General features: G+C 31.3%; 1 protein-coding gene across 5 annotated transcripts; it reads left to right on the top strand.

The window, feature by feature from the left end:
- The first annotated feature begins 12,458 nt into the window (after positions 1-12,458).
- Positions 12,459-19,915, top strand: LOC115975354. Of its 5 annotated transcripts, none has more exons than XM_031096114.1 (4): positions 12,459-12,564; positions 13,202-13,446; positions 15,357-17,166; positions 19,823-19,915. In XM_031096114.1, the coding sequence occupies exon 3, from the start codon at positions 15,450-15,452 to the stop codon at positions 17,154-17,156; it is 1,707 nt and encodes a 568-aa protein (XP_030951974.1). In that variant the 5' UTR covers positions 12,459-12,564; positions 13,202-13,446; positions 15,357-15,449; the 3' UTR covers positions 17,157-17,166; positions 19,823-19,915. The 5 variants fall into 5 exon arrangements, with proteins under 5 accessions (XP_030951974.1, XP_030951996.1, XP_030951965.1 ...); XM_031096136.1 differs by having other exon boundaries at positions 15,357-17,170; XM_031096122.1 differs by lacking the exon at positions 12,459-12,564 and adding an exon at positions 12,803-13,098.
- The last annotated feature ends 214 nt before the right edge of the window (positions 19,916-20,129 follow it).

Here is a 20,129-nt window from a genome sequence, read left to right as displayed (position 1 = left end):
TTGGAGGAATCTTTGGATTTTGAAAGGTTTGGTTTTTAGCTAGAGTTGCTTTAATTATTACTTAGATATTTACACCAACCGCACCACCCCGTTAATTTAGCTGTGGACTTTTTTGTTTGGTGGTACCCAAGCTAAAGATGCTCTAAATCATCATTTTTTTTTTTTTTTTTTTTTTTTTTATGTTACTATAAATGGTATCATCTTGTCCTAAATACACCTGTGATTTGTTGCACCATACACTTACTATATCCTGGGTTTTATTCTTTCACCACTATCCATTTATTTATATTTTGAAATTGATTTTTTTGATACAGGATTATTTTGAAATTGATTCTTATCCCATCATCATTAATAATTTGTAATTTATATAGGTCTTATCCATTTATTTTGAAATAAGTGAATCGATTTTCATTGCATCATTAATAATTTATATGAAGTGTAATGATACACTTATCATACATACACAATCATGTGAGTTAATATTGTATTTTGAAAACATAATTTCAAAATAAGTGTATATGGAGTGTGCAATAACAAGTGTGTAACAAGATTTTTCCTTATATAAATGTAAAAATAGTGATGAAGAATGTTTATTTAAAAGAGATGGACAAGGATTTGGGAAATGTATGGTGAAACTGTTCAGTTCTAAGTCCATTTGGTTGAAGGAATAGAAAAGTAGAAGGATAAAAGAAATTTTGATTTCTCTCATTCATGTTTGGTTGGGGATGAAAAAGTGGAGAGAGAAAAAAAAAACGAGTGTATAAATTTACTTATATGTCCGTGTTAAAAAATAATACCCGATTAAAAAAAAAGAAAGGCAATGACCTAAATTTATTATTAAAAAAAAAAAATCATTCCCATTAATTTTTTTTAAATCCCAAAAAAAAATGAGAAGAACAAAACCTCACCCCAAAAAACAGTGAAAGAGTCCACGCCTAGGAAAGCAAAGCAAAGCAAAAAAAAAAAAAAAAAAAAAAAAAAAAGATAAAAAAATTAAATAAAAAAAAAAGAGTTAAAAAACAACAAATAGGTTCACGTAAGAGACTAAAAGGAGTATTATTCATCTCCCCTATATTTTCTTCCCAAATTAGGGAGTGAGAATTTTGGTGGGCTAAGGGAAAAGCATCTGGCCTCACCAATTTTACATCCTCCATTCTCTCCGACTAAATATCCATAAAATCAATTTTATCTCCACTTTTCTCTCCCCTATTTTTTATGCATCAAAAAATAAGCTAGAGCACAGTCTTAGCTCAATGGATTTTTCATTTTGTTGTGCAGCTATAACTTTCAGTAAAGTACTGGAATGAAATTTTTCTAACGCAAAAGCTTAGCTTAGCTAACCGTGACAGTGAACAATCTTTGTTAATTAAGTGCAGCTATAGTATTATTACTAATCAGTTGGAGGTTATAAACTGGCCTTCCTTGTATTGGCTGTCCACTCCATAATGATTTTGACAGGTCAATCTTCTCAAGTGAAGATTTTGAATTTGTACTTTAACTCAATTTTATCTAATATGTAAAAATATATGAGTTGGAGAGATGAAATCAAAACTCAATATTTTAGTCTCTAGTTTTTCTTAAATTTTTAAGCCATTTGGCATACCTTGTAGTTTTTTTTTTTAATATAAAATATAGGATAAAATTGAAGTACACTATTTAAGTATTGTTCCTTAAATTCCTCTCTTCCTTTTAAAATTCAGCCATATAATTTTTATCTTATGGAATGGAAATGTACTTTTAGTTAAGTACGGCCACATAACTGAGTTTTAAAAGAAGAACCTAAGAAATAACACCTAAATACTGCACCTAAGTTTTGTCCTAAAATATAAACATTCTAAATCATAAAACTTAACTTTAACATGTTGAAACACTTTTCTAAAAATTATATATATATATATATATATAGAAAATTGTGGCATTTTTTTAGTAGTGTTTTTAAAACATGTTTCCACCACTTAAAATCAAAAACCTGGCATCGTCACATGACACCTTCAAGGTTTAGTGAAAGAGGATTTGGATTTTATTTGGAAATTAATTGTTTTGGAAAACTTAGAAGCCGTCACTTAATTTAATATTTTTTAGGGATTTTTTTTTGGATATTATTTAGCTCTATGAGGGTGAAATGGTTCACGTTTCACTACGGACAAGTTCGAAAGTTAAAGTTACGTTGCTGGAAGACATGAAACACCTACAAGTGTTGAGGGTAATTATTGGTAAGAAAAAATTGATATGCGATTGAATATTTAATGAACACAAAATCATATTATATATAATAAAAATTGGGCTTAGACGTCGTAGTTGTACCATTTGGCTTCACCAAATTGCAGAAATTTTAATAAATTTTTAGATTTTAAGAATAGATATATACATATTTTTTGGATAAATATGATAAATTAAGTAATGAAAGAAAGTAGTATTTAATTTACAACTATAACAGTTGTGTCTATCTAAAATGTTATCAACAAACCCTAAAATCAATAGAATAGAATTATCTAAGGATAGAATTTAAATAAAAAAGAGAGATAAAACTATGCTAAAAAAAAGAGGTACATCCACTTAGAAATTGAAACTCCCACTATTGGAAAAAGAGCTTCCGTAGTATATTGAAAGCATATATACAAATTTGCATGAAAGAGGTCTAATACATCCACTTAGAAATTGAAACTTCCACAATTGGAAAAAGAGCTTCCATTGTGAGCTTCCGTTGTATATTGAAATCATACATACAAATTTGCATACGTTTCTTAAAAAAACGTAAAAGAAAAGAAAAAAAAAAAGATAGAACTTGCATTTTTTTTTCCTACGTTTTTTTTTTTTTTTTTTGGTGGATAAATTTGCATCTTATGTCATCTTTTTCCTAATAATTAAGTTAAAAAAAAAAGTATTTGAGTTTCACCTAAACTACTTCTTTTTGTTCATATAGTCTTATTCACAATCTAAAATTCCCACTATATATACATACAGTTTTTTGGTGTTTCATTATTTCTACTACGTACTTTACAATTATTTGCTATATTCTTCATTTCTTCTCTCTACCCTACCTACAACCTTGCAGGTAATTTTTTTTTTTCTTTCATCAAATTGAATAGATTTTGTGTATTTGTTGCCTTTATATTATATATAATATGATTTTTACCAACAAGTTTTATAGATAAGCTGAAATTCTATGTTTGATCACACCTTTTAGTGTTCTTTTTAGAAGTCAACATAGCAAGCAATGTATTTGTATTTTTTAATTTCTTATTACATGATTATTTGTTGTTGACATCAATATTTTATAATGGATTTAATTTGTTATGGTTTTGTTTGGTGCTTTGTTCCATGTAATCTATATTCTTTAATTAAAAGCAAAATTTGCTGTCAACCATGAAATTGGATACGAGAGAATCCATATGTTCAAATTTCTATGTAAGTTTATCTTTACTTAACTCCGTTTTTTATTTTTTAAGTTCAAAATTTTGGATATTTTTTCAATTATTGAATTCATTATTTTTTCATGTGTAATATTAATATCTATGTTTTTTTTAATGATAAAAAAATAATATATGTGTTCTTAAAGGCTAAAACACAATACAATTACAAACATTCTTTAAGTTAGGGTGTTATATTTATTTATTGGTTAGTTAGAATGTTACGTTAAGTTAGAGTATTATATTTTTATTTATTATTAATTTAGAATGTTACATGTGGATACATATGCTGGTTTAAGATTAATATAACTTATAACCATTTGAATGAAAATCAACACTAAAACAAATGATTTAAATATCAAAATAAGAAATAAAAATTAAATTTCTTTTAAGTGTACAAGTACAATTTATTTTTTAATCTTAAATTTTGAATTAATTCTTTTTTCATTTTATTTATTATTAAATTTAATTATATTATCAAAATATTTTTTATTAAGCCGTGCATCGCACGGGCATAATACTAGTTATTATATAAATTTACTACAACAACTCAAACAAGTAGAAATCTTTATTTTTGTGGCATTGTGGCCTAAAAAGTTAAGTAGGCCATATAATGATTTATGAATCAATAAAAAATGACATGATAATAATATTTAAACCAAATGCGAGCAAGAATTTTATTATGTGATGCATGAAGTTAATTTGGGATGATTGTTATTTGGACCACGAAAAATAAATTTATTTTTCTTTAGAAGAGTTTTTTGTTGTAAAAGTTTTTTATTTTTTTAGTTGTTGTTGTAAATGTATTGAACTGTATTTTTATAAGGAATTGGACCTCTCCTATAAAATTTATTAGGTTTGGGTTTATTAAATTCAAGTTAAACCATTACTTGGTCTGTGTCCAAAAAACTTTAGTTTTGTTGGATATGAGCATTCTTTTCTTCACCTTATCAACTTTTTTATAAAAGTCCGGATCAGCAGACTCCCTTTAAAATGGCCTCTAGGCCTTGTATTTTTAATAGCAAATCAAAACTTGTGGCCCAACCCAATTTCATATAATTAGTGTAAGAAGAAAATTAGTAATTTTAAGTTTCAAGAAGCATCTGAGATCCTTGCAGCTCAAATGGTATCTTTTGATGTTTCCAGTGTTCAAATCTAACCACAACTATTAAGTTTTATTAAAAGTTTACTGCGAGTATAACGCAATAGAATATTATGGTTGTTCATTGTTGCACCTTTTATGAATTATTTATGAATTAGTGCAAGTGTGTTTATAAATTGAGAGTCACTCGTTTTATTTTGTCATATTTTTGCATTAATTCATGAAGTCATTCAAAGAGAGACACACAATTTTGATTGATGTGTAGAGAGATTGTTTGTGCTTCTTTTGTGTGTGGTTGATCATTGTATTCTAGGATGCAAATGTTTAAGTCTCAAAACATCACTAAGGAGATAGTGTGAGAGGTGAAATATGTTTTAAGAAGATAGTGTCAAACACTAGCCTTAATAAATTTTGTATTAACTTTGCATTCATTTGATCAGTGAGTATATTAATTATTAGTCATTATTATGCATTTAATAGGCTTTATTTTGTTTGTTGTTCTTGTTCATAGATTCATTAAAAGTAAACTATCATGCATTATACCCTACACTAGTATCAATGTTGGTCAATGGAGGCATAGTTGATAAAACGTGAATCGATTTTTTATTTTTTTTCATATCGTGAATCGTATCGTATCGTATATCATGAGATACACAAACACTTAATAAAATTTATAAAAAATTATAGATATACATATAGAAATGGTATATTCATTATAAATTTTAAATATATTTAACTAATCACTAATTTATTCATCACTTATGTAATAATATTTAACAAGCTAATTAAATAAATCAAACTAGTATGTGTTTATAACATACACATTCAAATTGCTTAAATTCAAAAGTGATAATCTATTACAAATGACTCAAAAATAATAATTTATACTCATCATATTGCCTAATAAACCCCATCTAAGTCAATGCTATCATCATGTTTATCATTTTGCAAACTTATTTCTTCATTAAAATTTTCTTCATTGTCATTAACATTTCCCTTCTTGTTCTTTTTATTTTAATAATTAATATATATATATATATATTTCTTATTGGCATTATAGTTTCTTGGACTTATAAAAATAATGACAAGAATAAAAAATAATTATATTGTCAATTAATATCTTATTCATAGTATAGAAAATAAATTAATATTAAAGTGAAGTGTAAGTGTGTACTGTATAGTCCAAATTTTATAAGAGAAAGAAAGAGGAAAAAAAACTTATGAATATATTATTTTATTTGGCCAAATTAAGTAACCTAATAATTTTGTGTTAAAAAAAAATCTAACAACTTGTTAGATTCAAATAAACGTACAAATTTTAACAATAATGACAACGTGTATCGTACGATTTATGAGCACTTACAATACACCGATACAATATAGAACTTTTTACACACAATACGATACGTATCGCGTATCGTACGATACTGACAACTATGAATGGAGGTAGTAATATTGATGACAGTGGGTGATGGTAGATTGGTAGTAACAGTAGTGGCAACAAGGGTGGTGGTGTGAGATTTATCATTTTGTGTAACATATTACATGTACTCATGTAACATCATTTCATATGGGTTTAGATACTAACAACTATGAATGGAGGCAATAATATTGATGACAACGGGTGATGGTAGATTGGTAGTAATAGTAGTGGCAACAAGGGTGGTGGTGTGAGATTTATCATTTTGTGTAACATATTATATGTACTGATGTAACATCATTTCATATGGGTTTAGACCCCTACAAGTGTGGGATACACTCTCATATGAGTGATATTGCATACAAAAGTTATACATAATGGTGTGGACACATTTAAAAAAAAAAATAATAATCCGACTCAATTGGTAAAGACAAATGGCATAATATTATTGGATGGAAAGACCATTGGACATTGTTGATGTAGTCCTCTGGGAAATTATTATGTACTCTCGGAGTACTATAAATGCGTATTCCCTCTTCTCACATGAATGGTGGGTCTCACTAATTAAATTCATAGTGGGACCCACTATTTATGTGAGAGGAGGGAGTACACATTTATGGTACTCCAGGAGTACCTAATAATTTTCCTCTTTTGTTGAATAATTTCTCTCCCCTCATTTAATTTATTTTCCTTTATATTTAGTAATTTAGTACTCTCTCTCTCTCTCTCTCTCTCTCTCTCTCTCTCTCTCTCTCTCAATTATCTTAGGTGTCAAAATGGTAATTAAGTCATTTTTATATTATGTAATTTAACATTTACTTTCCTTCCATAATATGGTACTCAATTGAGATTATGTAATACAATTTGTTATGGAAATTTATTAATTTCAATAAAATCTATATTTGCTTTAGTTTTGTCCATTAATTACAATTTTTCATATGCACATTGACTCAATAATAATTACATTTTTATGACTATAGAAATATAGGTCTAAGTTGTCAAGAGCCTTCTAACTTGGTTAGCACTTTTTGATATTTCCAATAGAAATATCCGGTGTTCAAATCTCTACTTCCCCCTCCTCTTTAGTAATATTACAATTTGACAACACGCCAATAGTAATGAGAGTAATTCTTTTATCAACATGACTTTCATAGCATTTCTTCAAAAAAAACATGACTTTCATAGCTATATTTTCTTAAGATTAAAGTTCAGATTGCTTGACTAGTAGCTTACTAAACATATAATTAACAAGTTGTAATCCCTTTGGTCTTCTTTGTAACGGAAAATAAAAAGTATTGAGAAGGTTAACCACTATAATCATAGCTAAGTCTCTAGGATTCCATTTTTATTGCCTTTTTTTTTTTTTTTTTTGGGGTGATGGTAATTAATTGTTAGATGTTGAATGAATTTTAACAAAGTGTTGTGATTTGCAAGGATTTTTTTTTAATGATCATATACCGGAAAAACAATGTATTTAATGTGTGATGCAATGATGCATTTTTTTCTTCCTTTTAATATATAACGTCATGAAATCTCTAATATTTCGCCAAGAAGGACAATTTGATATTTGCTTTGCACTTTTTTTGGGGGAGGGGGAGGGGGGAGTGTCAATGAATTTTAACCAAGTTTTAGTCTCGAAAGTTTGTTTTTTTTTTTTTTGTTGTTGTTTTTTTTTATTATAATTATATACAAGTGAAAACAATGTATTTAATATAGGACGTGTAATGATGGCCTCTTTAATATATATACGTTACAAAAACTCAAATATTTCGTCGAACAAGGAGAACTTGATATTTGCTTAGCAAATTTAGCTAATTTCACTTATTTCTCTCTTGCTTGAAATGAACAACTTCATATTTGGCGTTGCAGTGTTAGCCTTTTTTGCTTCTCGATCTCTCTTTCTCACTGATAAGTATTGTCTACCCTCATCAATTCCATTGTTTCTCCTCCCGATCATGATATGTTCATCATTATTTTTCTCCTATTATCGCTCTTTTTTTTTTTCATCTTGAGTATGAATTAATCATGGTGAAATTTTAAAGATCAATATTTAATATCTTCATTATAATTGTCATAGTGAATTTTAACCAAGTTTTAGTCTCGAGAGTTTTTTTATTTTATTTTAATTTTTTTAATTATATACGGGTGAAAACAATGTATTTAATATATGACGTGTAATGATGGCCTCTCTAATATACATACGTTACAAAACTCGAATATTTTGTCGAACAAGGAGAACTTGATATTTGCTTAGCAAATTTAGCTAATTTCACATATTTCTCTCTTGCTTGAAATGAACAACTTCATATTCGGCGTTGCAGTGTTAGCCATTTTCGCTTCTTGATCTCTCTTTCTCACTGATAAGTATTGTCTGCCCTCATCAATTCCATTGTTTCTCCTCCCGATCATGATATGTTCATCATTATTCTTCTCCTATTATTGCTCTTTTTTTTTCATCTTGAGTATGAATTAATCATGGTGAAATTTTAAAGATCAATATTTAATATCTTCATTATAATTGTCGTAGTGTTTTTTTTTTTTTTTTTTTAATTTTTAAATTTTCCTTTCCTTTTGCAAGACATTGATTTCAGTGAATGATTGATCAAATTATCATGGTCACAATAAAATATTTTTTTCTTTTGTACATGTTAAACATAATTATTTTGATCTATCGATTAGATCTAATTAGGCAAAAAAAAAAAAAAAAAAAATCCTAATTGTAATATATCAATAATTTTGTCTCTTTTAATTTAAAATTCTATAGTTTTATTGGAAATCAAGTTGATCCATTGTTTTGATTTATGACAATTGTTTTGATTTTTGCATATACTTTTACCCAAATTTATATCTAAAGAATAAGCTCCTCTTAATGAAGGATTTGATTTTGAAATCACAAAAAAAATTATTCAAAGTGGTGTAGCAATTAGCTTAAAAGAATCGAGCACACTTTTTTTTTTGAAGTAGTGTAATATTTAAATTAACATAATTGATCACACATGTTTTACAATTTGGTGATTTAGAAATCCCAATATCATATAATCCATTAAGGCATAAGTTGTGTACTTTTTTTATTGTCCAATAAAAAAGAGTGAAGGGGACATTAAACTGTGTGTACCCTACTTGAACATAACCATACTAGCTCCTCTAATCATTGAAAAATCAATGTCTCAAAGGCCTAGATGGGAATTAGTAGTTGCATGCACTCCCTGTGGTGAGTTGGGTAATAATATGAGTGTTTTTTTTTTTTTTTTTTTTTAAAGAAGACAGTATTATTATGAGTTGTGTATTTTCATATAGAGAGAAAAAAAATTCGGTGATTTGAATAGTTGTGTAATATGATATCATTTTGGGTGATTTGAACCTCATTTTTACCTCCCACTGTCTACCTAGAAAAAAAATCGGACAAGAATTAGAGTTGCACATTGTATTAGGGTATATATATAAAAAGAAAAAAAAAATCAAAAAACCCTTAATTGGAGCTACTTGGATTTGAAGAAACGTGAGGAACAAGAAGAGAGGATTCTCCAGCTCATAGCATTCAATCCAAACTTGATGAGAAGGAAAAGAAAGAAGAAAAAGAAGTTCCTTGAAGATGTGAAACGTTGCTGTTTGGGTATGGTATGTACTATTAACCTTTCTCTCTTTCTTATAAAAAATGATTTTATTGTATTGTATTAAGCATTATGGGGAAAATGTTTTCAAATATTTAATTTATTTTTGTTATTATTAATAGGTCTCATGATACTTTTTGGTATTATTTATGAACCTTATTGTATTATTTCAGTTAACTTTTACTTTTATTTACGGTACTTTTAATAAAAAGTTTTCGATTTCAACAAAATAAGCGGATTCGAAAAAGACTAAGGGTCCGTTTGGATACAGCTGAAAACTGAAAACTGAAACTGAAAACTGAAAAACACTGTAGCGAAATAATTTTTAAATGTGTGAATAGTATCGTGGGACCCATTTTTAATGAAAAAGTTGCTGAAAAGTGAAATTTGTGGGTCCGTGAACAGTACACGATGTGCTGTGATTGGTCAAAAAAATTTGAAAAGTCAAAGTTTGCGGCTACTGTTCATTGAACAGTGCATGAACAGTTAAAAAAAAAAAAAAATGAAAAACGCAGACGCAGGATTGGGCGAAAACGCCCAATCCAAACGCACTCTAAGTATCTGTTTGGTTAGCTTATTTTTTGTCAACTTATTTTATTATTCAGCTTATTTTTATTATTATTCATATGTCTTACTGCATTTTTAGTAGTTTTATTGTACTATTTCAACTAATATTTACCTTTATTTATAATACTTTTAGTAAAAAAAAATTAATTTCAACAAAATAAGTAGATACAAAATGAATTTATCAGTATTACTTTTTTAATTTCCGGTTAACTAAAAACCAAATCTTTGCCTGAAGAGGAAGTGAGGGGCTACTGTTCATACTTTAATGTAGTCAGTTTTAGAATGTCTGTCCAAACAATATTTTAAAATTAAACCGTGGGGCTAGTGCATGTGCTTCTAAATTTAACTTGGTCACGTTGGTTTAATAATAATTTGATATATATATATTTTTCCAATGAATATTGACGTTTTTCTGTTGTTGAGAAACAATGAATATTGACGTTGGTTGTGCCGTTGTGGTGGTTAATGGATCAGAGATTCAAAGAACCCAATGATGTGACTTGTTTGCAGGGAAACAGAGGGACTTTTAGTCTTGAAACGCCCAAAACAAAAGAGCCACCAGGACCACTCACCAATGCAAAAAGTAGGGTCTCTTTGTGTTGCTATCACAACCTTTATTATACGTGGTACACATTATGTGTGTTTTTACTTTTTGTTGTTTGATACTTTGATTTGATTTTAGTTCTCAAATACACAAAATATAAAACCCCAATGTTGCACTTTGAATTTGGATTTTTAAATTTTAAAGTGATTAATTTTAAATACTTTAATTCAAAATTAATAAATATTTAAATGTTATATGAATTTTTAAATTTTTATAAATTTAGAAGTTATTTCAAATTCAACAATTTTAAGATTTAAAATCCTTGACGGTTTTGTCAAATTCAAATTATTGACCATTTGTAAATGATCCAAATAATGTATTTAGATTTTAATTATCCAAATCCAAATTCTGCCATCCAAACACACCATTGTAGGATTCTTCAAGTCTCAAGATATTCACTATTAGGTGTTGAATTTGAAAATGTTAACTTACATGTCAGAATTACCTTTAAATAATAGAAAAAGTTAACAAATGTTTTAAGGACATAATTTTAGCATGTGTAGTCAAAAGCTTTATAAATTGTAATTCAATTGGAAATTTTTAATGTTTCTGCTGTAGATATTCAAGATGTAAATCCTCTCTCTTCCATTGTTAAGAATCAATGTTAATTAAAGGATTATTTTATTATTATTATTATTCATATGACAGAACAATAAGAAAGACAATCATATTAATTTGTGACATAAAAAAATGTTTTGTTTGGTTTTACTTGCTGGTCTGCTGCCCATGTTTCTAAAGACATCAATTTTGTGGTTCACAATGTTACTAGACTGGGTGGAATTTGCAGTGTAATTAGGTGGGGAACAATCCCCTTCTTATTCATTCTAAATTCTAAATTCGGGTTCTTGTGCACAGGAACTAGATAGAATTGATTCTCCCAATCCTTTTGTTTCTACTATTCTTCAATAAAGTGAAGGAATCATACCAATTCAAGGTATTCTTTATGAAAAAATGTGTATGTTTTCTGAACCGAATCATAGTAATTTAAGGTATTAATATGTATGTTTATCAAGAATGTGTATATTAAAATTAGCCACTCTCCACTCCACCATTCCTCTTTGTTTTGTAAAATATAATTTCATCAAAACTTTATTTTGGTTACAATTTAGTGCATAAAAGTCGTAGTCATACAATATAATATATGATGTAACGATTCTTTTACAAAAGGGTTGTTTCATGTTTATAGGGTTCACCACTATGTGAAGGGGATGATTACATATATAATATCAATCTGTCTAATTCAATGGAGATTGAAAAAGGTCATTGATTTGAACCCATACTCTTAGAGATGGGTTCTTTGATTTGAACCCATGATATATGCTTTTGGACAAAAGATTCTTATTATCACACCAAAACCTGATCACAAATTGGATGAGTTTTGGGTCAATTCCTTTGTACTAGCTAAAATTTATTAATAATATAGATTATATGATTACTTGTTGCAAGTTTCAATACCACATGCATAAACTTTTTTCTTTAATCCATTACAAAAAGAGGAACTTTTTTTTGTTTAATATTTCATATTTGTCACAAAGTTGAATTTTGCATACATTAGCTTAACCAGTAGCCACACAAGTCACACTTCCACTAGTACCCCAGGGAGGGGTGAGCTGCCACAGCATCCAACCTAATACAGCCACGTGTCACTCCCAGGAATATTTCCCGCTCATTCTGAAGCTGACATGGCATATAGTCAGTGCTGTGATTTGCTATACTGCAGCTCTACATGCTCTCACCATTAATGCCCAACATAGCACATCACTGCCACCGTGACACTCAGCCACTCAGGGCAACAACAAGTACACACACACAGACTAGTTGGCCTGACTTGGGTTCTTTTCTGGGTTAAGGTACAATTATACAATCGTACCTTGCTATTTCTAATTTCTTTTTTGGTCCTCTTTGTTTTTCTTGATGCACAAGTAGCTCCAAATTTAGGCTCTTTTTTCAATTTTTTTGTTGTTGGGTAATTACATGAAGGTCTATTTGGTCCACTTGTTTAGCAAATTTAGGAACTTGGTTTTGGTTAATTTTGTGCCAGCATTTCAAGTTTGGTTCTTTTTTTTTTAAGGCCCCAAGTAGCTCCAAAATTAGGCTATTTTTTCATTTTGTTTTACTTTTGGGTGATATATAATGGTCTATTTGGTCCACTTGTGTAGCAAATTTAAGAACTTTTTCTGCTTAGTTTTGTGTCAGCATTTCAAGTTTGGTTCTTTCTGGAAGGTCCACTTTGGCTTTTGGGGGTTTTCATGTTTTCCCTTTTCAAAATTTAGGCGTTATTGGGAGAATTTAGACGTTATTGCATGCCTCAATTTGACTTTCTTCCTCATAATTTTTCATATCTGGGGTTTCTGGTGCCAGATTATAATTTTGAATGTGTTTTGGTAGTATTCAATTGAATTACTTGACAATTTCTTCAAGAGGCATAATTACTAGGGTATCTGGGTTAGAAATTGGCAAATTCATTATTTACTTTCCATTTTCTAGGTGTGGTGGATGGACCATGGAGAGCACTATTTAAGGAGTCACTCTCAAGGAAAGAAAACCATGGTTCATCTGCAAGCTCAGTTCAGCAATTGGGTTTCCCTGCATAGAATTCTCTATTATAATTGGTAAAGTGTTTAGAAACAGTAGAGCTTGGCACAAGTTTCTTCTTGGCAACAACGGGTCTTTTGATTGAGCTTGTTTCTGACAGTCTGTAGCAGTAGCCCCAAGAATAAAGCACAAAAGAGGTACCCCAACTAAACCCTTAAGAGCAATCCTAACTCATTTCTGTTTCCTGCTATATATTATTATGTGACTTCCATTTGACCTTTGGTTGCTCCTGCATATCCATGGCTTTCTTATGATTTTGGGTTGCAGGTATATTTCTAGGCTTCAATTGTGATGAATTTGGTTGCTTTGACATCAGTATTGAAGTTTTGGTGTATGGGTTTTTCTTAAATCTTTTAATTTTGCCAATTTATGATTCTTCATATGTGGTGTTTTCTCACTATAGTTGAGGTTGCATATAGTTTGCTAGGATTCTATTGTGATGAATTTAGGTTTTCCAATGTCAGTATTGTTAGATTTGGTTTCTCAAATTCTCTTGAATGCTTTGGCCAAGAGCTTTGTGGCTCAACTGGCACCATCCAAGGTTCAAATCCCCCCACCCCCAATATTATCGAATTATCAAAAATTTCTCTTGATGCTTTGATGTCACCAATTTAGGTTTTTCAATTTCTTAACTTGTGGTAACTGAGAATATGATGAATTTGGTTGTTCTTTGGTGATGAATTTTGTAATTTAAATATCAATATTGAACTTTTGGTGTATGGGTTTTTCTTAAATCTTTTGATTTTACCAAGTTATGATTCTTCATATGTGGTGTTTTCTCACTATAGTTGAGGTTGCATATGGTTTGCTAGTATTCTATTGTGATGAATTTAGGTCTTCTGATGTTGGTATTCAAGTTGTTCAATTTGGCTTCTCAATTTCTCTTGAATGCTTTGGCCAAGAGCTTGGTGGCTCAACTAACACCTCCTGATGTTTCCAACAGAGACATCTAGGGTTCAAATCTCCCCACTCCCATTATCGAATTATCAAAAATTTATCTTGATGCTTTGATGTCACCAAGGTTTCACAATTTCTTAACTTATGGTAACTGGGAGTATGTCTTCAAATAGAATAGAAGGGCGGAAAAGAATATATGTGGCTGACCCCAAATTTTGGGATTAAGGCTTGGTTGCTGTATTTTGTTTATCATTTACCTGTTTGGGTTTTCTCAGCTGACATGAGATAAGATAATTACAATTCTGGGTTAATTGTAGCAGCTAACATGGTGCAATTAATTAATTGGAAGTCTTTCAATTGGGATGAGTTGGTGCTTGTTTGTGTCTGGGAATCTTTTTGAATGCTTTCATTTTAGTGCTCTTATTGAATTTTGTCATACAAATGAATCCAGCACAAATTGTCAACTAGCACAAAATGCAACCACCCACCAACTATTCTGAAACTCAATACTCATTCCTTAAAACACACAAAACAAGAAGGAAACTTATGAAATGGGATTACAGAGGCAGATAAGATTAGTGGGTGGCATATAGCTTGACAAGTTCTAATTTCATATGAATGGTGATTTGATGATTCTTGGACATAATCTCAATCTAGGAAGTTCTAAATCTAATGAGGTAGGGACTGAAACTTATCTGTTATTAATGCATTCTGGGGTTTGGAATCTCTTGAACCAGAGGCTGAAATGGGTAATGGGAGAAGTAGCTTCTCAAGGCTTTTTTTTCATGGAGGACACATGGATTTTGTTTAAAATAAACCAGATTACCAATTCTGACTTTTAAAAATCAATGTAAATTATCTGAGCTGCAACTGCAAGGCTTTTCTACAGTACATAAATTCATGAACTTTGTGCTAAACTGGCTGCAAATGACAAATAAGTTTGCTAGTATTTTGGGGTTTTCTTTTAGGTTGGAGTTTAGAGTCTTCATCTCTCATGTATGTGTCTCATCTGTTGCAATTTATATCTTTTTATTTTATTCTTGTTATTACATCTTTTAACCTCCTGCCTTCCATTCTGAAACTTTTGCACAATTTTCTCATCTTTAATTTGTTTGTAACAATCTTCTGATTACTCCTTGATTTTTTGCAGGATTTATATTTAATCCGGTGCTTCATTGCTGGGGCTGCCTTGACAATTCTTTGTATTAGGAGGTTTGCTGTTTGTGCAATCTGATTTTTCGATATGGCTAGGAAAGGGAACAATAAGAAATCAGGACCTGTAGCTCGAAAAAATACCAGAGGTAAGAGCAAATCAGATGATGCTTCTGTAGATAATATGACAATAAGGGCTCTGAAGGACGAAGTAATGAGAAAGGCTGCTGGTAGCAAGCCTAAGGTAGAGAAATCTGTGGCCAAACAGGATAGAAAATCAAATGATGTTACTGTAGATGATGATCTGATAATGGGGGCCTTGGAGAATGAAGTAAGGGGGAAGGTTGCTGGTGATAAGTCCAAGGGAGAGAAATCTGTGGCCAAACAAAGCAGCAACTTGAAAGACTGTGATGTAGATGATAATCTGAAGATAGGGGCTGTGAAGAATGAAGTAATTGGACAGGTTTCTGGTGGTGAGTTAAAGGGAGAGAAGTCTGCAGCAAGAAAAAGTGAGGCAGGTGGGGTCAAACTTATTGCAGAAAAAATTGACACACATACTATCATGATGGAAGAGAGTAAACAGGACATGGCTACTCCAGTGAAGCGAAAGAGGGGAGCAGATGGGGAGATAGCACAGGCATTTTGGTCGTCCCCGGTGATAAGTTTGTCTAGGCTTCGCCCAAGAAAGGAGGTGCCTGCTTTTCGGATGGTAGATTTGGTTGATGATGACAATGAAAGGATCGTTGGCAAAAGAGTTAAGGTTTATTGGTCAGGGTCACGAAAATGGTTCATTGGATGCATCAAAGCTTTTGATAAAAAGAACAGGCTGCATAGGATTCGGTATGAAGACGATGAAGACGAGATTGTGGATTTGAAGAAAGAGTTGTTTGAGCTTGAAATTAAGCCTGCTGATGGTTTCAAGTTGAAAACCAAACCCAGTTCTGGAAAGAAAGTCAATGGCCTGGATGGTAACAAGGGCAGTACTGAAACTTGGTGTGGAAATGTTGAAATGGTGGATGCTCAGAAAGTGGAAAAGCAATCAGAGCCAAAGGATAGAATGGCTCCCATAGGTGTTAAGAAGAAAAGGTCCAAGTCACAGAGCAGGAGAAAAGGCAAAGAGGAGGACCTTGATGCAAATAAGGAAATTGTTTCACAACATGATGAAACTAAGAACAATATAGTGCACGGTGATATTGATTTTGACAAATCTGTGGAAATTAATAATCAAGAGGGGGATGAGGAGATTGATTCTCTTGCAAGGGAAGCATGTGAAGAAGAATGTGGAATGTTGGCTGAAGCCCAATGTAAGAAACCGGACTTCAATGCCAAGAAGAAAGAAGATGATCAAGTAGAAAAGCAGACTGAGATAGAAGATATAATGGCCTCCAAAGATGGTATAACTAGTTTGAGTTTAAGCTCAAATCCTCAAGGTGTGAAAAATGATATGGACAAGCTGGCAGCAAATGCAGAAGTCTCTGGTCTTCCTAATAAAGTTGAAGAGAAAGTGACAGGGAAACAAATCAATGTTGAAGGGCCCAGGGATGCTGATACTGTGAAAAGTTGCGATGGGACAGAAATTCTTCTGAAAGCAGCAAGTGAAGGGGCCTGTGAGTCGTCTGATGGTGCACTGCATATGTTTCCAAAAAATCTTGGAGAGGAAGATCCTGAAACTCTGAAGGTTAAACTGGAAGTAGGGAACATTGAAAAAGGTATATGTGAGGAGGGAAACTTGACTGGCCAGAAGACTAAGGATAACAAAGAAGCCGAACCAAACCTGTCAGAAGGGAGAAAGCCATAGTTCAAACATAGTGGGTATCATTTTTTATTTCCTGATGAATCTTTTATTGGAAGTGGAACTGAACATACATGCTTTCATATCTCTTGCTTAATAACCATGTTGCTTTCTGGTTTACATTTAGTGCAAAGGATGGGCTTTATGACCTCATTACATGTTTGTTTCATGCAGATATCTTCTCTATTATTTGGTAACCTTTTTATGCTCTATGTGCCTGAGCATGCACTATGTCTGTGTGGTTTGAAAATGTCATCTTTGCATTATTTTCCTATAAAGAGGCTTCACTCACTGTTCATTGTGCATTCTCAATTGGTTGCTTTTAGTTTGTAGGAGATTGGTCTGAACTTATAGACATGGAATAGTTGCTTTGTGAATACATTGTCAACCTGCTTGTAGAACAGGAATTCATATTCAGATTTCTGTATTAGATTAAGTTTATGCCCGTAAAATGAACATTAGTAGCTGTCTGTGTGGTTTGTTAGATTGTTTATATATGGTGATGAACGGTTTAGAATCTCCCTCTCCTTGGGTCGATGCATGACTATTTTAGGTTATTTGGTGATATTTTAGTTTGCACAATTGCAAAAGCTAGTTTAGCAATCAGAACTGAGGTTAAGAGATTGGTTTGGTCCTTTTTTGTATAAGCTATAAACAATATAAAACAAATAATTCTTATAAAGGGGCCCTGACATATGAGGGACATGCCAGATATATGGTAATGTTTTTATTAGAAACATTTGGCAAAGGTAACTGCACTTAAATATGATTTGTGTGAAAATAATAAGGTATATGTTTAAGGTATATGCCAGATATATGATACTAGGGAAATGTCCAAGGATATGTGGGGGATACAGAAGGGGTAAAAATGTTAATAGAAAATGTTTGGGAGTTGATGGTTAATTTCTAAAAAGCACACAACTATATAAAAGGGGCTAGCACTCTCTTTCTTCCTCCTCTTTACTTCTCTTCTTGTTTTTCTCCCTTTTGAGGTATTACCTTGATTGTATCAAAGAGAGAGTCAGATAGAGGGAGGGAGGGAGAGAGAAGGGCCTATGGCTCATTCTCATTTTCCTCTCTTTCCATATCTTCTTGCTCCTCTTTGTTCCTGTCTTGCTGTTTTGGCTAAAATCAAAGAAGACATAAAGAGATCCACAGTGGCAGAGACACTGGGAGAGAGATGACTTGAACAAGAAGAAACCCAACACCAGGTTTGGTACCATTGAGTTTGTACTTGCTTCAAGCTTTGTTTGGCTGATAAGGATTTTATTTTTTTCTTTTTCCCAACTCAATTTCATTGATTAGAAAACCAGATTTTCAACTTTCTTTAATTTAATGCCCATTTTTCCTTTTTCATCTGAGGTTCCTTATAATTTATCCATGAAAGGAAAAAAGTTAATTTTGGTCCCACAACCCAAACTCATATGAGAGTGGCGTTGTATGTAACCGTTACACAAGATAATAAATCCTGAGCATTTTTGTCTTCATCTTTAATCCTTTTCTTTAAATAAATTGGAGATGATTTTGGCAGAACACTAATGAGATAAAACCGAAGAAGCAGTTGGGTCTGGGTTGGCAAAAATGCTTTGGAAGGAGTGAGAAAGTTGAGGTGTTTTTGGTTTGAAGTCAATAAATGGACCTTACATCAGTTTTATTTATTTCTTTTCTTCAAGGTGATTTTGGTAATTGATACTAGATTGACAATAATTACTTTTGCATGCTGAAGAAAACATCCATTGGTTTTTTCCCCTCTCTCTCTCTCTCTCTCTCTCTTTACACGCATATATCTTAATTTTTTAGGAATTACCACATCCAAATAGTTGTATCAATGCTAAGTAGGCTTGAACTTCCATTTTAAAGTTTGTTTTGATGTATTGTCTGATTAGGTGAAATGTTATGTGATCAGTGGAAATGCATCAGTTTTGTACAACAAAAGTATCCTCCAGCCTTGACTTTGAAATTGATGTTTGTTATGCTGTAATAGTATAAATTTATACTGGCCACATAATATTTATTTCTTACATTTTTGTTTTTTAGTCTATTAGTGCTTTTCAACAAACTCATATGTTTCCTTTAATTGTTACTTAGTATATATATATGTTATCGCTTGATTCGCTTCCCATGGATGAATATTTTACATATGACTCAGTTCCTCTCTGTCAATGAGTTATTAAGGTTTAGTTTGGCAAAGATGAGAAATGTCAAAAGGTTGATTTCTGGCAGTTCTATTGGTCTCTTACTTTCTATGATACCTACTTCAAATCCTCTTTGTTGTTTGTTTATTCAAAATGCCAATGTGACTTTGGTTACTTAATGAAATTCTGAGAGCTCAATTTGTTCTGCTCTTTGGTACTCACCTAGTGCTTTGGCATATTTCCCCTCAAAATCTTGTCTACTGATCACTGCTTACAGTTCTAGACAACTGGCTGAAAAGGCGAGTTTTGTATTTTATTTACCAAAGAGTCCAACAGAAGTTTCTTTCTGTCTCTTAAACAAAATATGTCCTGATTACTCCTGAATATAAAACTGCGATAGTTACATGCACCATTATTTGGCTGTCCCCATCTTTATTGCACTGTAATTTCAGCACAATGCTCTATTTTTTTTTAAAAAATTTTTTGGTCCTGATGAAACATGATTATGATACCTTTGCCTTCTTCTGATTATTACAGGTAATTATCTGGTGTTTTGAGGTTGAAGCCAGCTTTTGACTGCAAGAATGCTTTGTATCCGAGCTTGATTGGTGACTTCAATCTTCATGGAAATTGATGGCAAACGTGGGAAAATGCTTTTCTTTTTTATTTCTTTTTTTCTTAGTTTTTTCTTTCTTCTTTTGCCCCTTCTCTTTCTAATCAGAGAAGTAGAAACTATGTGAACCTTTTATTCAGAGCATGTCCTCTGAGTTATCTATAAGAACTTTAGCGCTTTTATCATTTACATGGTCATGCTTTATATTGTGGTGTGTTCTTAAGCTTGATT

The sequence above is a fragment of the Quercus lobata genome, chromosome 1 (assembly GCF_001633185.2).
Source record: "Quercus lobata isolate SW786 chromosome 1, ValleyOak3.0 Primary Assembly, whole genome shotgun sequence".
NCBI classification, from domain to species: Eukaryota; Viridiplantae; Streptophyta; class Magnoliopsida; order Fagales; family Fagaceae; genus Quercus; species Quercus lobata.
This window is presented reverse-complemented; position numbering and strand designations above follow the sequence as displayed.